Source organism: Taeniopygia guttata, chromosome 17, assembly GCF_048771995.1.
Source record: "Taeniopygia guttata chromosome 17, bTaeGut7.mat, whole genome shotgun sequence".
NCBI lineage: Eukaryota > Metazoa > Chordata > Aves > Passeriformes > Estrildidae > Taeniopygia > Taeniopygia guttata.
The window spans coordinates 6,381,762-6,402,357 of NC_133042.1; the positions used below are offsets into that span (position 1 = coordinate 6,381,762).

Consider the following 20,596-nt stretch of genomic DNA (forward strand, 5'->3'; position numbering starts at 1 on the left):
GTGAACAACTGTGAACAACACAGAACCACCAAAACTCCCAAAGCCTCTTCCAGCACTGCAAAACGACAAAGCAGCTGCAGTTCAGAAGGATTTCCAAGAGACAGGGGGACTGACAGTGCTCAGGTCTGTGCCAAGCACAAGTGAGCTGCTGCTGGAGATCTAAAGCCAGATAGAAAAGGAGAATCCAAACTCCACCCAGCCTCCTCCTCCTCCTCCTCCTCCAGGCAAGGGCCACTGAGCTGCCCTGCCAGCTCTGGGGGCAGTTGTGAAATGCTCCAACAACCCAACAAACTCGAGGTGCATAAAAGCACACACTCCATGTTAACAACAGCCAGAAGGTAAATGCTGGAAAATGCCTCTCTCCAGGCAAGGATTTGTGCTGCCAGACTTGGGAACCTCTTTCCATTCAGGTTCTCTGCCACTACCAACAGCTCCTGGCAATGGTGTTCTCAAACAGATGCTCCATTTCTAGCAAAAACACAGTTCATTAGGATTGGATTTAAAATAAAGGCTCCACACCTCTTGTGGGCAGCTGATTTAAGAAATACTTTTTTTTTCCCCCAAAATAACAATTCCCATTAGTTACCAGGATTTTTACAGCAACACATGCCAGCCATTCAAGGAAAATAAATGATCTTGAAATAGCAGTGAAATGCTGCATGTGAACTGATCCTTCAGTGGCAAGGCAGCAGTGACACTTCCCTCTGCAGTCCAGTCCATTAGGGAACAAACACATGATAATAATTACAGTGCCATGAAGAAATTCACCCTCTGAGCTAAAGAGGCCATTTAAAAAATAAAGCAAACAAAACCAATCCATTGGAGAGAGTAATCACAGAAGGAGAAAGAATGGTCTGAAGAAATTCAGCGTAGGCAGCTTGTGTTTGCATCATTGCTTTAGCACTCCTGTGAACTTTAGCATAGACATGATCAGCACAAATTGAGATTCTTGTACATAGATACAGACAAGACTCATGGTGCAGAATAAATATTTACCTATGAAGCACTCTAAAAAGGCACAAATGTATGCTACATGCGCTAGTGGCTAAACACTACTCACTCTAAAGGCACTAAATACTGCGGAGAATCATCTGCATCAAGGCTATTCTTTTGCTGCAAATACAGCAAATTTGAAAGGGATTACAGACACTGTATGCCCAATTCTTTTGCTGTTAAGTATGACAAAAATAGAGAACTTATTAATAGCATTTCCAAATAGTACATCAGGGATTGTTATAACCAGTATAAATAAAGCAGTTCATAGGCTGGAAACAATGAAATGCTGAAATAAGTCATGTTCACAGTTTTCAATTTCTGAAATTTATTGGTAATTTTACATGACAGTGATTCAGTTTCTATAAACAAATATGAGCAGATAGAAAATAAATCTGCATTAAACACTACATAACTACTTTTGCCCATTCTGTTGGGTTTTCACAGCTAGAAACTTGCTCACAGCTCGTGGGAGAACAAAGGCATTTTCCCCCCAAATGATCAAATAAGCTACATTTCATTGAAATGAGCAAATGTGTTTCAAGCTGTCAATTTAAACCAAGCCTAGCTTAGTCTTGCAGGGAAAAAAAATGAAGAGTCTAAGAGCCACAAGCTTCAATAACACATGAGAGAGCATGAAAGCCAGCAGGTCCATGTGTTATTGGACAGTCACGGCCACTAACCTCACTTACAGAAAACAGGATTGAAATAAATCACTGGACTTCCATACATACAACCAAGAGGTAATTTATTTTTTCTTAGTGGCCCTGTAACAATCTCCCCATACTCCGCTTTGTCGAAGTAGCAGATTTAGAGGTCACATATCTTGATTCCATGAACTATAGTTATTATAGACAGCTCACAGAAGCTTCCAAAGGCTCTAGGGAATGCTTCACAACCAAGGCACAGAATTCCTGTCCATCAGGGCTCGTGATGCTCAAGACTGCATTCATTAAATAATTTAAAATATATGTGCAGAACCTGTTTGCAACACTTTGAATTTCACAGGTCCAGCTACTTTAATTGTGCCAATTTCAGCATTTCCAGGACTAGCAGACATTATCTTTCCTGCACATCACACTGTAAGCTGCCACTTGCCTCCCACCAAATTTTCCTTGGCTCTTTGACAAAGCACATTCCCACAGCACACTCGGGCCGGCGTTGTAAGTGGGGTTAGCGACTGTGTAGCAACAGTATGGGCTGATCACACCATACTCAGACTTACAACATATTCCCTAGCCTCAATGGCACACGTGGGTGTCCCTAAAGTCCTCTTCATGAGTTCTTTGTGAATATACAAAGACTGTGTCTGCTGGTGAGTCAGCAAGAGAAAACACACATTGGTTACACCGGGGACGAGCACAGCACCTCAGTGTTCACTGCTTCTACAGCAAAAGACAGCTTGGTGCTTAACCACCCTCCAAGTGCAGAGTGGGAGCCTCCTGGGAACCAGGTGGATATTAAGAGTTCAGCATGCTCAGAGAGATCAGAAAACACGGTATGTTTAAATGCTTGTTTAAACCAAGGTCAGAAGACATCTCTCTTGGTGCTAGAACAAACCACGGATTTAATGACCCCACCCGCCGAAAAGTCCCAGCACAGAGAGAGACACTTTGGAACAACAAGTGTTCCCAGGGCAGGGAACAGAGCAGGCTGGAGAAGGAAGGGGTGGTTTGCTTGCTGCCTCTGCGTGCTCACAGAACAGCAAAGTACTCATCAGTGGGGCAGATTCAGAGCTCGGTGTCGAGGGACAGGACTGCACGGAGTGTCCGAGGAGATGGGCAGGGAGGGACACAGCAATGGGTGCAATGGAAATAAAATCACATTGTAATGAAGTCAACAACTTCCACTAGAAAGGAAACCACAAAATTTCCTCCATGTGCTTTATGGAACTTGGATACTGGCAGTATTGTCTTCCCCAGCTCCCAGACCGTCCTCCCTGCTCAGTCACTTCCCAGGCTCTGGGGAGAGGGAGGAAAGCCAAGTCCACACAGCGCACATGGAGTCATTCAAAGGTGTAAGTTCTACCCCTGGATGTTGTTAGTTTGGAGAATTGCTCTTTTAAAAAAAGGTGCTGATGTTACTGCTGCTGTAGCAATAAAACTAAAGAAGAGAAAATGAATACCAACCAGTAGAATACCGAGTTTCCTCTGTCCTCAAAATGGAATTAGAAAAAGCAGAGCAAGCATAAATTAAATTATAAGTTATGTAACTGGTTCCTCTTTCTTTGTGCTCTTCTGGCTTTTAACTTCCCTACAGAGATGAAGTTGATTTGAAGTGCTACACTAATTTTATAGTGTCTTTTAAAGCAGCTATTAGAAAAAAATACTCAGAAAAAAATGTATGACACTTTTTTCCCATTCTCCTAGCTATGATCCATAATAAGTGCTCTAACAGTTTTATGGTATTCTCTATAATGGACATTTCTGCTGCTGGGGTTAGAAGAAAAAAGCTTTGAGGGAAATACAAAGATGTGATTAGAAAACCATAGACACTGACAAGAGTCAGCACCTAAATATTTAATTTTTTTAAAAACAGACTAGGATTTCATATTGGCAGGGACCACTGATACTGGTATTAGTGCCTTCACATTAACCTTGCATCTGTTGTGAATTGTTCAGGCATCTGCTTCCTTCCATGAAAACAAGATTCACTGGATTTTTGGTTTGGAAGCAAAATTAAAACCAGACTGGGCACAGAACATATCATAGCTAATTATATAATGTGTTTTAACAGTCACCAGTGATTTTGCCAAATGCAACTTAAGATGCTAAACCAAAACTTTAAAAAGAAATTGCTAAAACACACTCCCTTCTCCAGACACATTCTGATCTCCCAGATTTCATGGAGGAGCTGTATGGGAATCCATTCCCGTGTTGTGTTTCAAGGATCAATTACAATGTGCAATTCCTGCTGCTGGAATTTATCCTGCTGTAGTCTTAGGACTTGCTCATATCAAATCGTTACTTTTCCTTATTTCTTATGACAGTGTAAAAAAAAAAAGGAGTGTGATCCCATTTTTTCTGAAGTAAACTTTTTTCCCTGGCATTGTAGGATTTGAGAGCTCAGGTAATCAAGAAATCCAGGAAGCACCTGCTTGGCAATTTGGCTGAATATTCTAAAATAAGACTTAAAGAGCCTTGTGGGCACCTTCACTGAAGGTGTCTGGAATGGAATTCTGCCAAGGAACAAACCCAGCGATGCAGAGACAATTCAGAGCAAATTAAATGATCCAAAGTCCCAACTCCTGTTACACTGTGCTGCCCTGCTGGTCCCTGCACAACCTTCCAAAAAGTTTCTTCCCTGATGTACAGATCAAATGTTCTTCTGTGCAGAGGAGAGTTCCACCCTACATCCTCCTCATTCCTCTGGGAGCATCACAATCCAGTATTCCTGACATTAATGCCCATGCTCCTGAGCAAAATTACCATGCTTTTGGATTTTACAGTGGAATGGTAAAGAACTGAGTAGAGGAAATAATCTTACTAAACTTAATAAGGTTAAAGCAGAATTAGCAGTATTGTCTAGTTTTAGCTAATACAAGAGGGGTCACATCAACTGAAACAAATACCAAGCACACATTTTTCACCTGATAAATTAAAAAGATTTGTGGGTGGTTCTTTATTTTCTTTTTGCCTGGTTAGAATGATTTTATTTTTGAAGGTCGTAGGGCACTTTGATGATCTCTTAGTCTGACCATTTGCAAAACACAAATCACCAAGGACCTCTAAAATGTGAATTTGACAAGTCTCCAAATGAGACAGAGCAAGCTGCCAGAGGTTTTCAGCTTCTCCTCCTCCTCTATATCTCTAGATGATCCAAGAGGCCTGAATTCATCCCTCTGGGATAAGAGATGATGATCTGAACACTGGACTCCAAATCCTCAGGATGAGTCAGGCAGGAAAAGCATTTACTTAGAAACATCCTGGTAGCTGACAGGGGAAGGAAATGAAATAGCAAAAGAACACAGTGAAAGGTTTAAATGAAAATTTAGCAATAGCCCTTCCTTGCACATTCTCAGTGAATGTGTCAGCAGAAATTTGAGGGACTCCAGAGAAGACTATAGCACATTGTTCTCATTACTTTGCCTTTCACACAAAGCACTTAAAGCAATATGGCATGCAAAATTCTTAAGGTGTGCTTGGATTTTTTAGCTATTGAATACATCAAATAACGGCCTTCCTTCAGGAACTATGAAAAGCAATTAGTTATAATTGCTTATATGGCCAAGCAATCACTCAACAGGGATTCATACATTTGAAATACAAACTGGTGAAGTGCCCATGGAATACAAACCAGTATTTTTAACTCAAGTAGAAAATACTCAGCAGTATTTTCAACATTCTGTTCTCTGAATGCCACTATGGAGCATTAGATTGCCACACACCCCTGACCTCCAGCAGTGCTTCACCCCAAGGTGACCCAGCCCTGCCCAGGACAAGGAGGGCTCCAGTTGTCACCCCTGGAGTGGTGCCACCACCCAGCACACCCTCAGCTCTGCTGCTGCACAAGCAGAATTGAAAGTCTGTCTCCACTTGGAAAAACCACTGAGAAAAGATGCTCTGAGCCAAATTGCAACTGAGGTAAGGAGGGACACGTACAGAACCTGCCTTTGAACAGCTTAGAAACTTCCCACTTCCTCAATGAAACAGAGATGGGAAGAAATGGGATTTTTTATGTTCTGAGTGTCCCATGAAAGGGCAATTTCCTAGCAAAGAACTGAAACTGTTTAAAACATCTTTAACTGTTCTGTCTGTAACCAGATGAGACAGTGCATTGTTTACAGCACTGTTCTCAGTTCTTGGTAACCAACCACTGAAGTTCCCCATGGAAATCATCTCTGCTTTTATACAGCTCCAGTCCTCAGTCCTAAATGAGTGCCTGGAGCAGAATTTGGGTTTTTTAAAGTAATCACTTCCTCACTGTTGCTGTCTGCTCTAAAAAAAATTTTAAAGACTGAACACTTTTGTCTCCTTCCTGTAATTTTTACTGGAGAAATAATTCTAAGGGTTTCACCTAGGAGGCAAAGCCATGCTGTCCCAGCAAATTTTCAGTAGAACCATGCCATGTGTGAGTTTCTGGGAAGATAAAGTCTTATTTTTGTTTGAAAAATGGCAAATTTTATCTCAGGGAGCCGACATTTTATTTACTGCTTATGAAGACCACCAATGAGAAGATTTAATTCCATACAAACACTTCAACATTGGTTTATGAATATAACCACAGCTGTTGTCAGCAACAGGAAGAGCAGCTGACCTGGAAAACCTCAGGCCATAGTTCCAATTTTTGGAACAGTGGCGATGTGTCACAAAGTGTTGGTCCAGTGTGACCTAAACCCAGATGAATCCCCAAATCAGCCATGGAGGCTTTCAGCATCTTTCCACCACACAGTGCTTAAACCAGCACTAACACACTGCACTGCAGCTGCTGGCAGGGGAATCCCAAATCCTGCTCCCTCAGAACCTTGCCTCTGTCATTTGGAGCTTGCATACTGCACCAATAAGGCTTTTGCACACAGAATCTGTGCATCATGGCATTGAGAATTGTGTCCCAGTCTCCCCTGACCTGGCAGCCCTGGCTTAAAGCACACATGGACCATGGAAAGGCTTTGTTACCACCCAGAATCAGTTCCCCTTCCTCCTCTCAACAGATTCTTATGTCAAGACTCAGAGTTGCTACACAAACTAACACTGCAGCACCTGAGCCACGAGCTGAGAGACTGGAACAAAGTTCCCACTGCTCCAGTGACAATGTCACATCATTCCAGACTGAACTTTTACCAACTGAAATAACAACTATTATCTCCTAGAATGCCTCCTAATTTTTTCATCTCCTTCTGACACAGACATTGAGATGAACACACCCTGCAGAGAGAAAAACTTAAGACTTTGACTTCTTACATGAGCATTACTCAATGTTCAGCTCCTCCTTCCATATTTTGTCCAGCCTCTCCTCCCCCAAGACACCCAGATGGGTCACTTCCATCAGGAAATCTACTTTTTGTGGTTTCATCGTGGGGGTTTTGACTACAAATGGCTTTATATGTTGGGAATCCTTGGATTTGTCTGCATGTTATGATAAAACACAATGGAACCGTCCACAAAACAAAAGTTTTTACGTAACAGAACGTGCAATAAAAGCGCAAGAAAGAAAAGAGAGAGAGAGAGAGAGAGGTATCCAGAGGAGAACTTACCCCGCGCTTTAGGCTCCTGAAGCAGTGGATTTTGGGTTTGGAGGTCATGAACTCGTTGAAGCGATGGGAGAGGGGTTCCTTTTGCTGCTTGGGAGACTGGGGGCCGTTGGGAACAGCAGAGGGTGAGGCAGAGGCAGGGGGTGGAGGAGGGGGCTGATGGGGGGATGTTAAAAGGGACATAAGCTACGTATAAGAGATGGAGAAGTGACAGAATAAAAACCAAAATAAAAAGATAAAACACAAAACGAAAATAAGCATCAAAACCAATATTTGAAATCCAGAGAAAAAAACAATTAAATAATTAAATATTAAAGGCCATGGTTTAAAAGAGGGGAGAAAGCAGTAGTTAAAAGTCGTGTTAAATGAAGAGTTGTGATAAATGAAAGTATTAGTAAGTGATGCAACAGAAGAGTAACACAAAAGTATTTTGAAGGAAGCTCATGCAGACTCTTCCATGCAGCACTATCCCCATAAATTGCCCTGTTCTGCTCTGTGGACAGCTGCAATAATGCATATGGATAGAGCTTTCAAATACCTGAATTTAAATGGATCAGATAAGGAAGGTACCTTAGTGCCCAGTAGCGTTTCTATTATCTGGAAAACAACAAACCACATTCCTTCCTGCTTCCAAATCATACCTCAGCAACGTGCATCACACTTCACTTGTACAGATCATTCTATGAATTTGCTCAGGAGTTAGTCCTGGTTGTGTTTTTATTCTGGCTACACTGATGTAAGCACCAGACAGCGAGTCCTCTCCCCCACCAGCACTACAGGAATGACCCCTTGTGCACATGGAGATTTTTAAAACTCAAGTTTAAGTGGTTTGGTAAAGGGTCAGAGTAAGAGTAAGGTCAAAAAAACGAAGCTATTCTGGGCTTCCATCAGTGTTACTGAAACGTGACTGAGTCCATTCCCCTGACACGTCCTGGTAACCCCAGATAAATGCTGCCATGCATTATGGTGTAAAGTATGACAGTGGGATGGAAAAGGTTTAATGGGTACATAAGTTAATATGGTCTTTTACAGTCAACTGCTCAGTTAGTTCTGCTCCATTAGTTGTGCTTCAGAGTGAATCCCAGCAATTCCCTGCTCCCAGCCACCCACCTGCTGACCCCAGTGCACAGACTGGAAAGACAACGTGAATGGAAAGCCAAGGAGAGTTTGAGGAGTGTCAAAACAGTAACGCCACACTGAAGCTTCCCACAGGTAACAATGTTAGTTGGCACACATGGCACTAGGTAAGTGGTTTACAACTCCTTCTCTGAGTTAGGAACAGAAATGGACCATGGCAGAGACATGACAACTTAAGTTAAATTAATTTAAAAACTGCAACATAATTAACAAAATTATACAAGAAAAAAATAATCAAAGTTATAAAGAAACTTAAGTAACCAAAGACTACAACAAAACACCATATTAAGACATCAGTTATTAACTTTCTGAATCTAAAATTCTCTTTAAAAAAACTAAACTTGCCAAGATTACTAGACAAGACACAGGTTATTGACAAAACACATACTAGCACCAAGCTCAAGTTTGCAAATCAGTACCTTATTTTTCTTGATGAATGGCCATAACTTGCCCTTGGATTTGCTACTGAACTTGGGCTCTGACTTCCCATCCCCTCTGGAGTTGGAAAGGCTGGATTCAGACACTGTCCTCTTCATGGGCTGCGTGAAATCCTCAAAGTCGACGTCTCCCGGAGGCTCGAACCCTGATTTAAAGGCTTCTATTACCATCTGGGAATCCTGGAATGGGACAGACCCAACACAAGTGTAAACATCTCAGGTGGGGCTTGACATCAGACTGGTGGCACATTAAGGCAGAACAAGAACATTTGTCTATGTGGGACCAGCCCTGGGAGTGACCAGGCTCATTCCTGGGAACGAGTGCCCTTCCAGAGCCCAGGATCAATGCAAGTTTCTCCACCTTCTGCTGAAAAGGAGTAAGAGCTTATGAACTTTACTGGCTAGAAAAGGAAATCACACTTCAGTAAGTGACTCATAGCAAAGATTTAAGGTACAGGTTTGCTGGGAATACAGCTGTTAGCAAATCAGAGGAAAATCCCAATAAAGACTCCTATAAAACAGAGCTTTTGTGTGGTTACTCTGCCACAAGTCAACAAGCTGGTTGTGAATTTAGTGACAGTAAATGGCTGTAAACATTTAATGAGCTTTACCCAACATCTGAGCAGTCCAAGGTCACACCAGCAGCCCTGTGCCCTGGTGTGGGAGCCACTGAAGCCACATTCCCTTTTGGCACTGCAAGGAGGATCTAACTCAGCCACAAACTGGCTGTAGACTGTGTAAAATGGCTTTGCTCTCTTGTTTTGGACAGAGAGAAAAGAAAAAAACCAAATCAAAGCCGAACTAATCCATAGCATTCTTCCTACTCAAGTCTACAAGCAAAATTAATTATACATAAGATCAAATTCAGACCTCAGCTTGCCAAATGCATTGAAATCTAATGGACTCGGGACAAAAATATCCGAATAGACTTCTTATCTACTTGTTTTGTTGGGAAGAGAGATTGTGTTATACTCTTGCAGCTGTATGCCAAGATCTCTAGAGATGCTGTGCATTGGCACACAAATATCTTATTATTCTCTAGAGAATAGCATCACTGCCCTGTTACATAAAAAGAACTTGTTGCTTTGAAGGTATTTCACAGGTTCTGTGAATGGCTGTAGGTAAAATGCTGTTCAGGAGAAATCTGCTGGGATATAAACATATCCAGAGGCCAAGCTCCATTGAGCAAAACACAGATACAGCAAAAGCTTTGCAAAAGTCTTCATGGGATTGTGAAGACCCACATGGATTCGAGATCCTCAATCTATCAGGAGGCACCATAAAATTCCTGCATGAGTTTTAGGGAGGTAGAACAACACTTTCCATTATCCCGTCCTTCTTTGACATTAAAACTTTCTGAGATCTAAACTTGAAGATATTTTTAGCGACAGACATGAAAGCAAGATGAAGAATGATTAAAGAAGAGGAGGTAAAAGAGTGGGAAAAGCTGAGAGAATTGGGATTGTTCAGTCTGGAAAAGAGAAGGCTTTGGGGAGACTCAACTGCTGCCTCCCAGTACCTAAGGGGAGCCTACAGGAAAGATGGAGAGACTATTTACAAGAGCCTGGAGTCCCCATCCCTGGAAGTGTTCCAGGCCAGATTGGACAGGCCTTGGAGCAGCCTGGGATAGTGGAAGGTGTCCCTGCCCATGGTAGGGGGTGGCCCTGGATGGGCTTTAAGGTCTCTTCCCACCCAAACCATTCTCTGATTTTAAGAGATTACACTATGTTATATTGAATACTCCACTGGTATTTTATCCTATGTATGGAGCTTTCACTTTTTCACCTCTGAATTTTACACTGTTCCTTCCATTTACTCAAAACATCATTCCACTACAATGGAGCTAAAAATAACCAGTATGCTCCATATATCACAGAGATAATGTCATAACAGGAACTCCAAGCCCACAACAAATTCATTTTATCTGCTGCTAGAGCCCTCTGGATCAGGTTCTGCACAGGTTCACCTGGCAGTCACCACAGCTCACACTTGCCACACGACCTTTGTGTTGTTCAAGTGGTTAGAAAGGGGAAATGGAAAAAAGAAACCATTTAAAACTAATATAGAAATGCAGTAACAGGGAACCACTATTCCCTGCTAAGTGCAGGCAGTTTCTATTGGCATTAACAGGAATTCTATGCAGTGCAGTGAGGGCATAAAGGGAACCTATTTACACTGTTGCACATTTAGTAACTAATCCAGCACTTCCATTATAATCAACACAGTTAGAAATTACTGCTCCAGAGAAAAAAAATCCTTGATGATATTTAAGGAAAAATAACTCTTAATGAACATAACTATTTCCAGGTAGAACACACTAAACCCTTTGTAGCTGCTCATATATAACTATCTTGGTTAAATACATTTTTGTCAGCACAGTGTTTACAGGAGATCCTGGTAAATTCAGTTATCAGTGCTCAAAGTCATAATTTTCCAGTGTCACACTTGTGTATGAGCCATCATGGACTTATTTGTGAGCATGAGAATATAAAATTCACCCCGATTCAAACACCCAGCTTAATTTTCATGTGTGTTTTGCTAAGAAGTCTTAGGCAGAGTGCAAGCTGAGATATGAATCTCCCCAGCAGGATTTCACCATAAGCTGTACCTCAAACAGGGTATTTGTTCTAACGTGGGACTCGCTGCCCCAATTCCCCTTTTCCCACCCAGAGAGTGGTTTTCAGATCCCTGAGTTCCTCTGCTGCTCTCTGTGAGAGCAATTGCTGAACAGAGAGTAGAAGAATAATTTCAAAACTTCAGCCTCGGGGTTATGCTGCCAGTTCATTGCTCCAGGCACTGAACAACTCAGAAAAGATTCCAGTGAAAAACATGTGTGGGAAATTCAAACAGGCAGCAAGACACATGCTGTCAGCATTTGAAGCACTAATGTGATCCATGAGAAAGGCTGGAAGAACAGAGGCTTCATGTAGGAAGGGAGCAGATCACTCTGCAAACAAAACAGAAAACACATTTGGCCTTGTGGTCACTGTACATCAGGAAACTCAACCGAAATCTTTATCAGCTTTTCTATCAGAGAGGTTTCTTTGCATCCTGTGAAGGCAAGTGATGTTCAGACATCAAGATTTGCTCATTTACAGATTACCAGCAAACTTCAAACCTGCAAAGAAAGGTTTTACAGAAAGATTTTGCGATAGCTCATGTAGCCAATAGTTTAAATACTTCCATTATTATAAAGCTAACTGGAATCAAGGCATTTCTGAAACAGTTTTCTGACTATGAGACATATAAACCACCTTTATAAGAATTGGTGATTAAGTATCTGAAATTATGTCAAACATCACATGCTGATGACTATTTTTAAATTGCAATATTTCAAAAAGTAATTATCCTAATAAAATGAGAGAATATTCCTTAATAAAAAACAACAAAAAAAAATTAAAAAGCATCACAGAAAAGGCGTTTCAGGATGTTAAGTAGATTTGGGAAATAATCTGAGCACATCCTGCCCCAGACAAAGCAGCTTGGGACAAGAAGCTGTTCTTTGGTTTAATTCCATGACTGCAAAGCTCCTGTGCTGAGCTTGGGCCCAGGATTTCAGTCTCCATAAAGTTGAGACTAATACTAAATATGAGAACCAACAATGCAACACTTACATTCTTGTGATCCACTGATTCTGCAGCCTTTGTTATCTCATCCAGACACTTCCCAATGATGGGGATCACTTGGCGGTCGACTTCTGCAAAGGTTTTCATGGATTCACCTATCCTCACAATTCTTCTTTCCTCCATCTCTTGTATTTTCTAAAATATTACATTTCATTCAGGTCAAACATCAAGATTAACTTCACAGTTTCACCCAATTTTCCTCTCCAGCTTACATCAACTACTTTAAAACTTAAGGATTAAATATATTTTTAAGAACAAACTAGGACAGCTGTTCTCAGGAAGGCACCAAGCGATATTGTTCACTCACACATCAAAATGTCATTCTTAAAGTAATCTATTTTACTATTACTGGAAATTTTTTCAATTAACTTTTTATGTTAAAATTGCTGATTTGTCAAATCCCAGCTTTAGACTTTTGTAAGGATGGTTCCTAAGGCTTTTGAAAGAATTTCTGCAACAAATTCTTTCATTTTCTGTGCATGTTCAGAACAATCTCATTTTCACTTCACTGCAGAATTCAAGGAAACAAAAATCTTGATGTCTCCCCTTCTTTTCCCTAGAAGGTAATTTTTAGTCTTTAGGGAGTCCTGTACATCTGGTTTTGTTCACAATACATCATGTATTTATGCACTGATTTTAGGAACAGCTTATCTCAAGGCATTGGTTTGAAATACCACGAGGCAGAAGAGGAGGTGTCCATTTAGCTCACAAGTTTCAGCAGTGGGTAAGAAGTGCATGTTTGCCACGCAAATATCAGCTACAGCTCATCTGGTGACAAGCATGTGACATGTCCTCCCTTGAAAAGGTTGTATTTTCCACTTCTGATGCTCATGACCCATTACAAGGGAACAGTCATTTAGAAGTTCTGTTCTACTACATTACCCTCAATTCATTCATTCAAGCACAAACTCAGGTCTTCACTCAGAATGAATCTGATGGCTTTTTTATTCTTCCTCTGCAGTATGTCCTTAGACATCCTAAAACACCATCAGTACCTTGCTCAAAAGCCTTTGGACTCACTGCTGCAGAATTATTGTGGGTCACATTTAACCATGTGTGCAGCCTGATTTGAACACAGGTTATGAAGGGCTGCTGGACTTTAGAGATGCAGCAATGCCCAGCTGCCTCCTGCCCCAACAATGCCAGTGATGCTCTCCCTCATCCCCAGCTGCACAGACACAGGAGCTGAACAGAGAAAGATTGTGAGGATTCCAAAGGCTGTCCTCATCTGTCACGACACTTCAACGTCACCTTCCTTGTGTGTTATTCATCCCTTTATATCTAATTTAAGAAAAAGGGATAATTTATCCTACCATCTCTCAGGGTGGCAGAGTGCATGTAAAATTTGCTAAGAATGTCCAAAAAAACCACCAAAAATTAAAAGTCAGGGTCAGAGAATTGAGGTGATGCACAATATATTCTTATCACAGGATTATGGGCTACTCTAGAGCCCTGCCAGTGACCCTTACCTGGAAGATGTTTGGTATGTGTGTGTAGTAATGCTCATGCTGCTCACTGTTGAACTTCTGTAGGGTGGAAGAATATTCAGCTTTGCTGTCCTCTGCCATCTGATGTCTTAGCTGGGCTTGCTGTCTTGCCTGAAGAAATACCAAAAGAAATTTATAATTTGGGCTACATGGAAAGCAATTGCATTGTGGTACTCCTCATCTTGCTATCCTAGAACACTATGAGACTCTGAACACCAGCTTTGGGTTTACTCCTCTTCTGTGAAACGTTCAAGCTGCAGTGTGGTCAGTGCTGCTGCTCCTTTCTGGGGTTACAATGTGCTATTTTGTGAACCATTTTGCATTCCATGAACAACCTCTGTTTGAACTGCATGTCAAACACCAGAACAAGTTGGCCCCTCCACCTGCCCACGGTTCAGGCACCTTCCCAGCACATTCCTGGACTCAACTTCTTGCTCCCCCAGTGCCCTGGTGGATGCCACCTGATGCTTTCCTCTGATGAGCTGCTTCCCTGTTGGTGAGCAGCCTTTTCTGGGGAAAGGGAAGTGAGAAAAAAAACAACACTTTTGTCTCATTTTAGCCAACCTAATAATGACAAAACCTCTTAACTCTGTGTGCCCTGCAGAGCCCTTTCTCCACACTCCTCACACAGCCCTGGCATGAAGCACACAAGGAAAAAGGAGCCTGAGCAGCAGCTGAGACGCCTCTCTTCCTATTTTTACCCACACAGATGATTTGCTTTGCTACCCAACATAGCAGAGCACTGGGCAATTAATCTCACTTCTTTCCCTAGAATAATCTGTCCCCAAGTGACCCTTTCATGTTTCTGTTCCCAAGGCCTTCTGTTATCAGTTTCACTGCCCAATATTCTTCCCTTATTGCCTCACCCATCTGTTTGGTTCAGATGCCTTTTCTTTCCCTGTCTTTGGCCTTCACAGAGCAGCTCTTCCTTCTATTCTCTTCCAAAATTCCCCAGGTCTTCGCCACACTGAAACTCGCTCTCCCTGGCTAGAGCTCTGCTGCAGAATTTTTGAATAATTCCTTCAGACAAGGCAGAGAAATGTTGCATTAAAAACCATGTTTCAGGGGACACAACAGAACAAAGAATTTTAGCATATTTTAAGTGGGCTCCCATTAAAACCAGTTCAGAACAGGGTTATTCTTTGAACTGTTCCAGGCAGACAATAGTTTCCTGACAAGAAATCCATGGAATACTAAATCATGGAACATTTTTGTAATCATAACTGGAAGGTAACAAATTCTGCCAGGAGGTTTCAAATCTCAATTTGTAAAGAAGTAGCCTTCCTCCACATTTCTGGAGTTTGCACATCTCACCTAATAATTTATTTTGCCTCAATTCAGATATTGCTTCTGCAGCTGATTGTAGGAATTTCACAGATCCCCTTCACATTCTTTCTACAGAAATAATTCAAGCAGAATGAGGAGATACTGGCCACTAAGTGCATCACAGGAGATGAAACAGTAGCATCAAATGGAGAAGAATGTGACTATAACCAAATAAGTGAATCCAATAAAAGACATATATTCAACTTTGCTTGTTCCCAGGAGTTTTAACTGTCCACTAACTCCTGCAAAGGATGAGTGCCTCATTCCAGAAAATTCACCCACTGCAATCAAATTCCAAGAAGCCATATCAATCATTTCCCTGCTCAAGTGCTGTAAAGTTTATTAAACTTTACCATCCACACACCCACATGCAGCTACATTAAATACAAGTGGAAAACAATATATCCTTGTGCCACAAATACAAATTTACCAGGAAAACAAAGTCAGCCATGGAAAGGCAGCAGCTGTAAGAGTGGTTCACACTCATCTCCCAACCCCTTCCTCAGGTCCCAGCTGCTGCAGATCAATATCCATTTGTGAGGCCCATTCTCCTCATCTACCTAAGAGGAACCCATTGTCTGAGCTGACTTTACACCAGCCCCATTCCCACTCATACAGCTGTCTCTTCCTTTCTTTTTTTAAAAATAATTTTAAATAATGCAACTCAGGAATTTGTCCCTTGACTCCATTGTTGAAGCAGAAAACCAAGAAATCCATTATTACACATTTCCAGGCAGACCCAGCAAGCATTAAAGCCATCAGAGTTCATTTTTATGAGCAAACTCATTGGCTGGATATGACAAAGTAACTCTGAGCTAAATGTATACAAGAGTAGACACTCAGTTTCCAAAATTATCTTTACTGGCCCCAAATAAGAGGGGGCAGCAGATGAGTAAATAAAATTGGGTGCATTCCAAAGCCAGAACTTTTTGTAAGAGAGCCCTAGTGATGCTTTGTTTCTCTTGGCCATTTAATGCATTTGGCAAGCTTCAAACTGTTTAAATGTCTTTCCAATGAGGTATTTGGATCTGAAAATAAATATATATTTTTTTAATCTAGAAGTTTTTATTACTTCATTTCAGTATGTCACTTCCTCTAACATCATCACTTCCAGTATTAACAGAATTGTACCTTATAGTGAGACTCCTGCACTCTGCTGAAGCACAGAGTGATAAAAACAAGTCAATGATGTTAAGTTTCACATTTAGAGTAATGGACGCAGTAGCACAGAACTGCAGAGAGTCACAGAAGCTATTTCAGGAGTAATTTATAGCTGGGATTTGCAGAAAATGAAGTTTTGCTTCTTTGCTGCTCACTTGTGCATGGAAACAGCTTCAAAGAAGTTTTTTTTGGGGCTTCTTAGAGTTAATGCTAAAAGATTTGCTCTGAACAGTATTTCCAGGAAGACAGGTTTTGGAATAGTTGGGGTCTGGAAAACCAGACGATGACTTCAGATATAGAACAATACTGGGATGCAGCTTTCAGTCAACACATTCCCTCCTTTAACTAGGCAGGGATGAGTGAGCAAGAGCTCAGTTTCCAGCTCCATATGTGAAACACAATCCACCTCCACAGGCTGACAGATTGCTCAGTTGTAAGAGATGTCAGGGCCAGGGACTCTGTATGCAGCAAAAACTCCCCTCTTCAAAGGAAAAAAGAATGAGGTCACCTTTCAGCACTGTAAAAAACAAAAAGGGTATGTACACCTGAGGGGTTTGTGGGGAGAACAGCAGTGTTCTGCTTCCAAATGCCTGGCACTGTAAAAGATGCACAGATTCCACACATCTCCCACCCCAAACATACCTTTGTAACAGTTTTTTGACCCAAAATAAATGTGCACAGTGGATATAGGCATTGCTTCCTCCCCGAAATCTGGGTTTGTTAAGGCAGCTCTTGTCTGAACTCATGTGGCAGCACCAAAACCAAAAGGTCACAAATGTCAGGGCTGGTCTCATCCAGAAAAGTGCTTCCCAAAATGAATGACAGCCCAGGAGCTGCAGCACCTCCAGCCTTGCAGGGAGCAGACAGGTAAGCTTTGGGATCCCCCTGCACCTGCAATCAGATCTGAGCAGCCACACCAGGGGAGCATTTCTGCAGCTCTGAGGGAACACTCGAGGGAAAGGAGTGCAGCTCTGATAGACTGAACCAGGTAACAGCTCACCTGCAGCAGGGTAAGGCTTATTGCAGGTGACCTCCTCTCAGAACCTGTGCAGAAATTCCATTAAAGAGAATCAGCCCAATCTTCTTCCCTTTGTTTAGACAGCCTTGCTGCTTGATGGGCAAGAATGCAGAACAGTAGGTAACTGTAGAGTAGTATAAACTTGCAAAGTGCTGATTTCTGTGGCTGTCTTCAGTACTTTAAAAGTGTTCTCTAAAAAAATAAGGCCTTGGCAGCACACCCACCTTAGGTGAAATACACTAAATTCAATGGCCATATGAGGTGTCAACACACACTGTGGAATCTATCTCTTAAGGTAGTGGGAAGAGCAAAAACATGGTTCTCTCAAGATGATTTTAACTACATTTCCTGCAGATTTTCATCTTAACAACTAAGTTGCAAAAACCAGACTCCCAAATAACAATGAGTTAGTTCAGATAAATTACTCTATCAGGAGCTCAGAGATGCCAGAAAGGAGATGCCAGGGTAGGACACTGATGCACTGAAATCTGACTTAAGTATTTATGGGGGTATTTCTTTCCCTTTTAAAATAAGAAATTAGAAGACAGTTAACCCTGCAAACCTTTGAAACTCATGTTAGAGAGATATATTTAGTGTGAGTCCACCTGCTTGAAATCACCTGCAGTTCATCAGTAAGATGCAACTTCAGCAATCAGTTCACAGCAGAATGAGACCAAAGAATGACAGACAAGGGAACTTATCCATAATCCTTGCAAACATTTTACTAGCAGCACTAATAAAGCTTTACATATTGGTCTGAATTAAATCAGTCCTCATACTTTATGCCTTTGAACAAGAAAATTGAACAGAGAAAGGGAATATGGATACTTTATGATGGGCACTGTCAACCCTGAAAGTGTAAGAAAACTTTTGAAAACTGCTACAGTTTACACAAAGGCTCTTAGAGAATTAAATACTTTCATTTATATTGATCCATTTACCTTCTCCCCCAAGCCTCCTTTGATAGGAAATGCAACTTGTGATGAAGTGTAGGAGAAATTTTTTTAAACCAAGTATATTTTCTGCCATTTTGGTCTCCAGTAAAGAAAAGAATGAGGATATTTTGCTGAGAACAATTTTCTGAGACACATTCCAGAAACAGCAGAAGGGTCAATAGACACACTGTCTTCTGGGTTTACACAGACAAAAAATGCAACTCCTCAGGGCTGTTATGGTGGGAGTGATATGAATAACTGAAAAGGGCAGAAAAAAACTTTGGCTGTTATTCAGCTGGTCCACACTAAGTGGAACAGTTCAACTCCTCAGCAGTCACTCTCGTCCAGAATGGCAGAGTTTCCAGTCAAAACTTTGGTGTCACTTTGTTTCTTCTTTCTTTTCTCCCATTTTGCACCCCCTCTTTTCTTTCAAACTCAGACAGCATGTGAGATGCATCACTGCCAGGCCACTGCCTGCCAAAACAGATCTGTCTTTGGCAAATCCAAGATCAGACTAAATTGCAAACGCAAAAAAAAAAAAAAAAAAATCACCCCTGCCCCCTCCCCTGAACTACCCAATCCCTTTAAAATAGCTTAATGATAAAGGCAGACTCAGAAACACTTCCCCAGTTACAGGAATGCTTTCTATTGCTCACAGATTTTTCAGCTCCAGGCTCTGGCCCTCCCTCCACGCTGCCCTGCGAGCACCGGGCACCAGAGCAGCAGCACTGGCAGCGTGGGCAGGGCCATTATTAACAGTGGGCATCCTGCCACAGACTCCAAAACAGAGCCAAGGCTCCAGGCTTGGATTTACATAGCCTCCAAATCAAGCTCCACTCTTTACTATTTTACAATAACCAGTTGGGTCTCTCTGAACTGGCAAGAAAAGAAAGGATTTGAAATTTGTTTTCCTGAAAGAAAAACAATAAAGCAGAATGGGGGGTGCAAAATAACAGCAGGGAAAGAAACAAAAAGAAAAAATCTTTTCTTTTAACATTTGAAGAGGTGGGGGAAAAAAATCTGAGACTCTGTGGATCCCTGAAGTTCTTTGGCTGAATATAATATACAAATTAGCAAACCACTGACAGAGGATGGAAAATCTTCCTCACCACATCTCAGGAATTGTTATCTAGTGCAGTCTCACTGCACACAGTTCTGCCAGAATTCAGAAACTCACACTAACAAAAGATCTCTCCAAACAACATAGTTCTGCTTAACAACAGAGATGGGCTAAATTAATTAAGAAGAACAGCAGAACAGCACCTCTGAGCACACTGCTCCAAGGCCCTAGGGAATAACTGTGCCTCAGACCCAAAAGTTTGTCTCCTTGCACTGCCATTCTCATGTCATGAATACTAAATAACAAAACTCTCTGGATGACTGAACTGTGAATCCCTACAAACACCCAGGAGTTTTCCACACAGCTCAGAGAAATGCAGTTCCATGAGGATATCTGGCAAGTTTAATTCATTATAAAAGAAGGATAATCTCTGTGGATGCAAGGTTATGTGGGTTTGATGGAGGAGATAACATGAAAAGATGTATTTGGAGCACTGGCTGAAAATGTTTAAATGATTTCTGGATGTCTGTTTAGTTGTACTACATAAGCAATTAAACTCTGCCGTGTATAAATCTGGGTATTGAACATAAATAATGGAAATTATTTCTTGAATATAAATAATGGAAATTTCAGGACTGGGTAATAGATTGCTTAGCTCATACTTGGAATACTGGGCACAGTTCTACTCCTCTCTCTCCAAGAAAGAATTTACAAACACAGCCAACACAGAAGGGACAGTCAGGGTTGAAAAAGTTACCAGGACAAATTTTGTAGCCTTGAAGATCAATTTTATGGGTAAAATACACAACTTTGTCTCTCAGGGAGAGAATTCAGAAACTGTGTCCCAAGGTTTGAAGGGCGACTACAGGGAAGGTGGAGACTGTACAAGGAGAACATGGAAAAGACAAGGGGTAATGGGCACAAGGCACCCCTGGGGAGATCCCAATTGGGCACCAGGGGACAATTTTTCACAGTGAGAACAATGAGCCATTGGAATAATCTCCCCAGGGAAATGGTGGAATCCCCAACATGGGGCACAATTCAGCTGAAAAGGGTTCTGGGCCCTCTTGTCTAGACTGTGCTTTTGCCAAGGAACACTGGGCCAGACAAGCCTTCAATTCCCTTCCAACCTGGTATTCAATGATTCACTGAAACTGAACAGCTTACAAATGAAATTACCTAAATTCTGAGGACTTCTCACGCAGGTGAAAAGATTTATTCCAATG

General features: G+C 41.5%; 1 protein-coding gene across 35 annotated transcripts in view; it reads right to left on the bottom strand.

Annotated features, from left to right (window-relative positions):
- FNBP1 (formin binding protein 1) overlaps positions 1-20,596 on the bottom strand; it is a 92,693-nt gene that overhangs the window by 16,510 nt on the left and 55,587 nt on the right. For 7 of the 35 annotated variants that reach the window (XM_030287027.4, XM_072936590.1, XM_072936593.1 and 4 more), the window contains 3 exons: positions 13,853-13,981; positions 12,372-12,518; positions 8,740-8,937 (listed from right to left, as the gene is read on the bottom strand). In XM_030287027.4, coding sequence (XP_030142887.1) covers positions 8,740-8,937; positions 12,372-12,518; positions 13,853-13,981 — 474 coding nt within the window. Of the gene's footprint in view, positions 1-2,218; positions 2,306-7,186; positions 7,370-7,753; positions 7,781-8,739; positions 8,938-12,371; positions 12,519-13,852; positions 13,982-20,596 lie in introns of all 35 variants that reach the window. The other 28 variants (XM_072936567.1, XM_072936569.1, XM_030287009.4 and 25 more) reach the window with 12 other exon arrangements.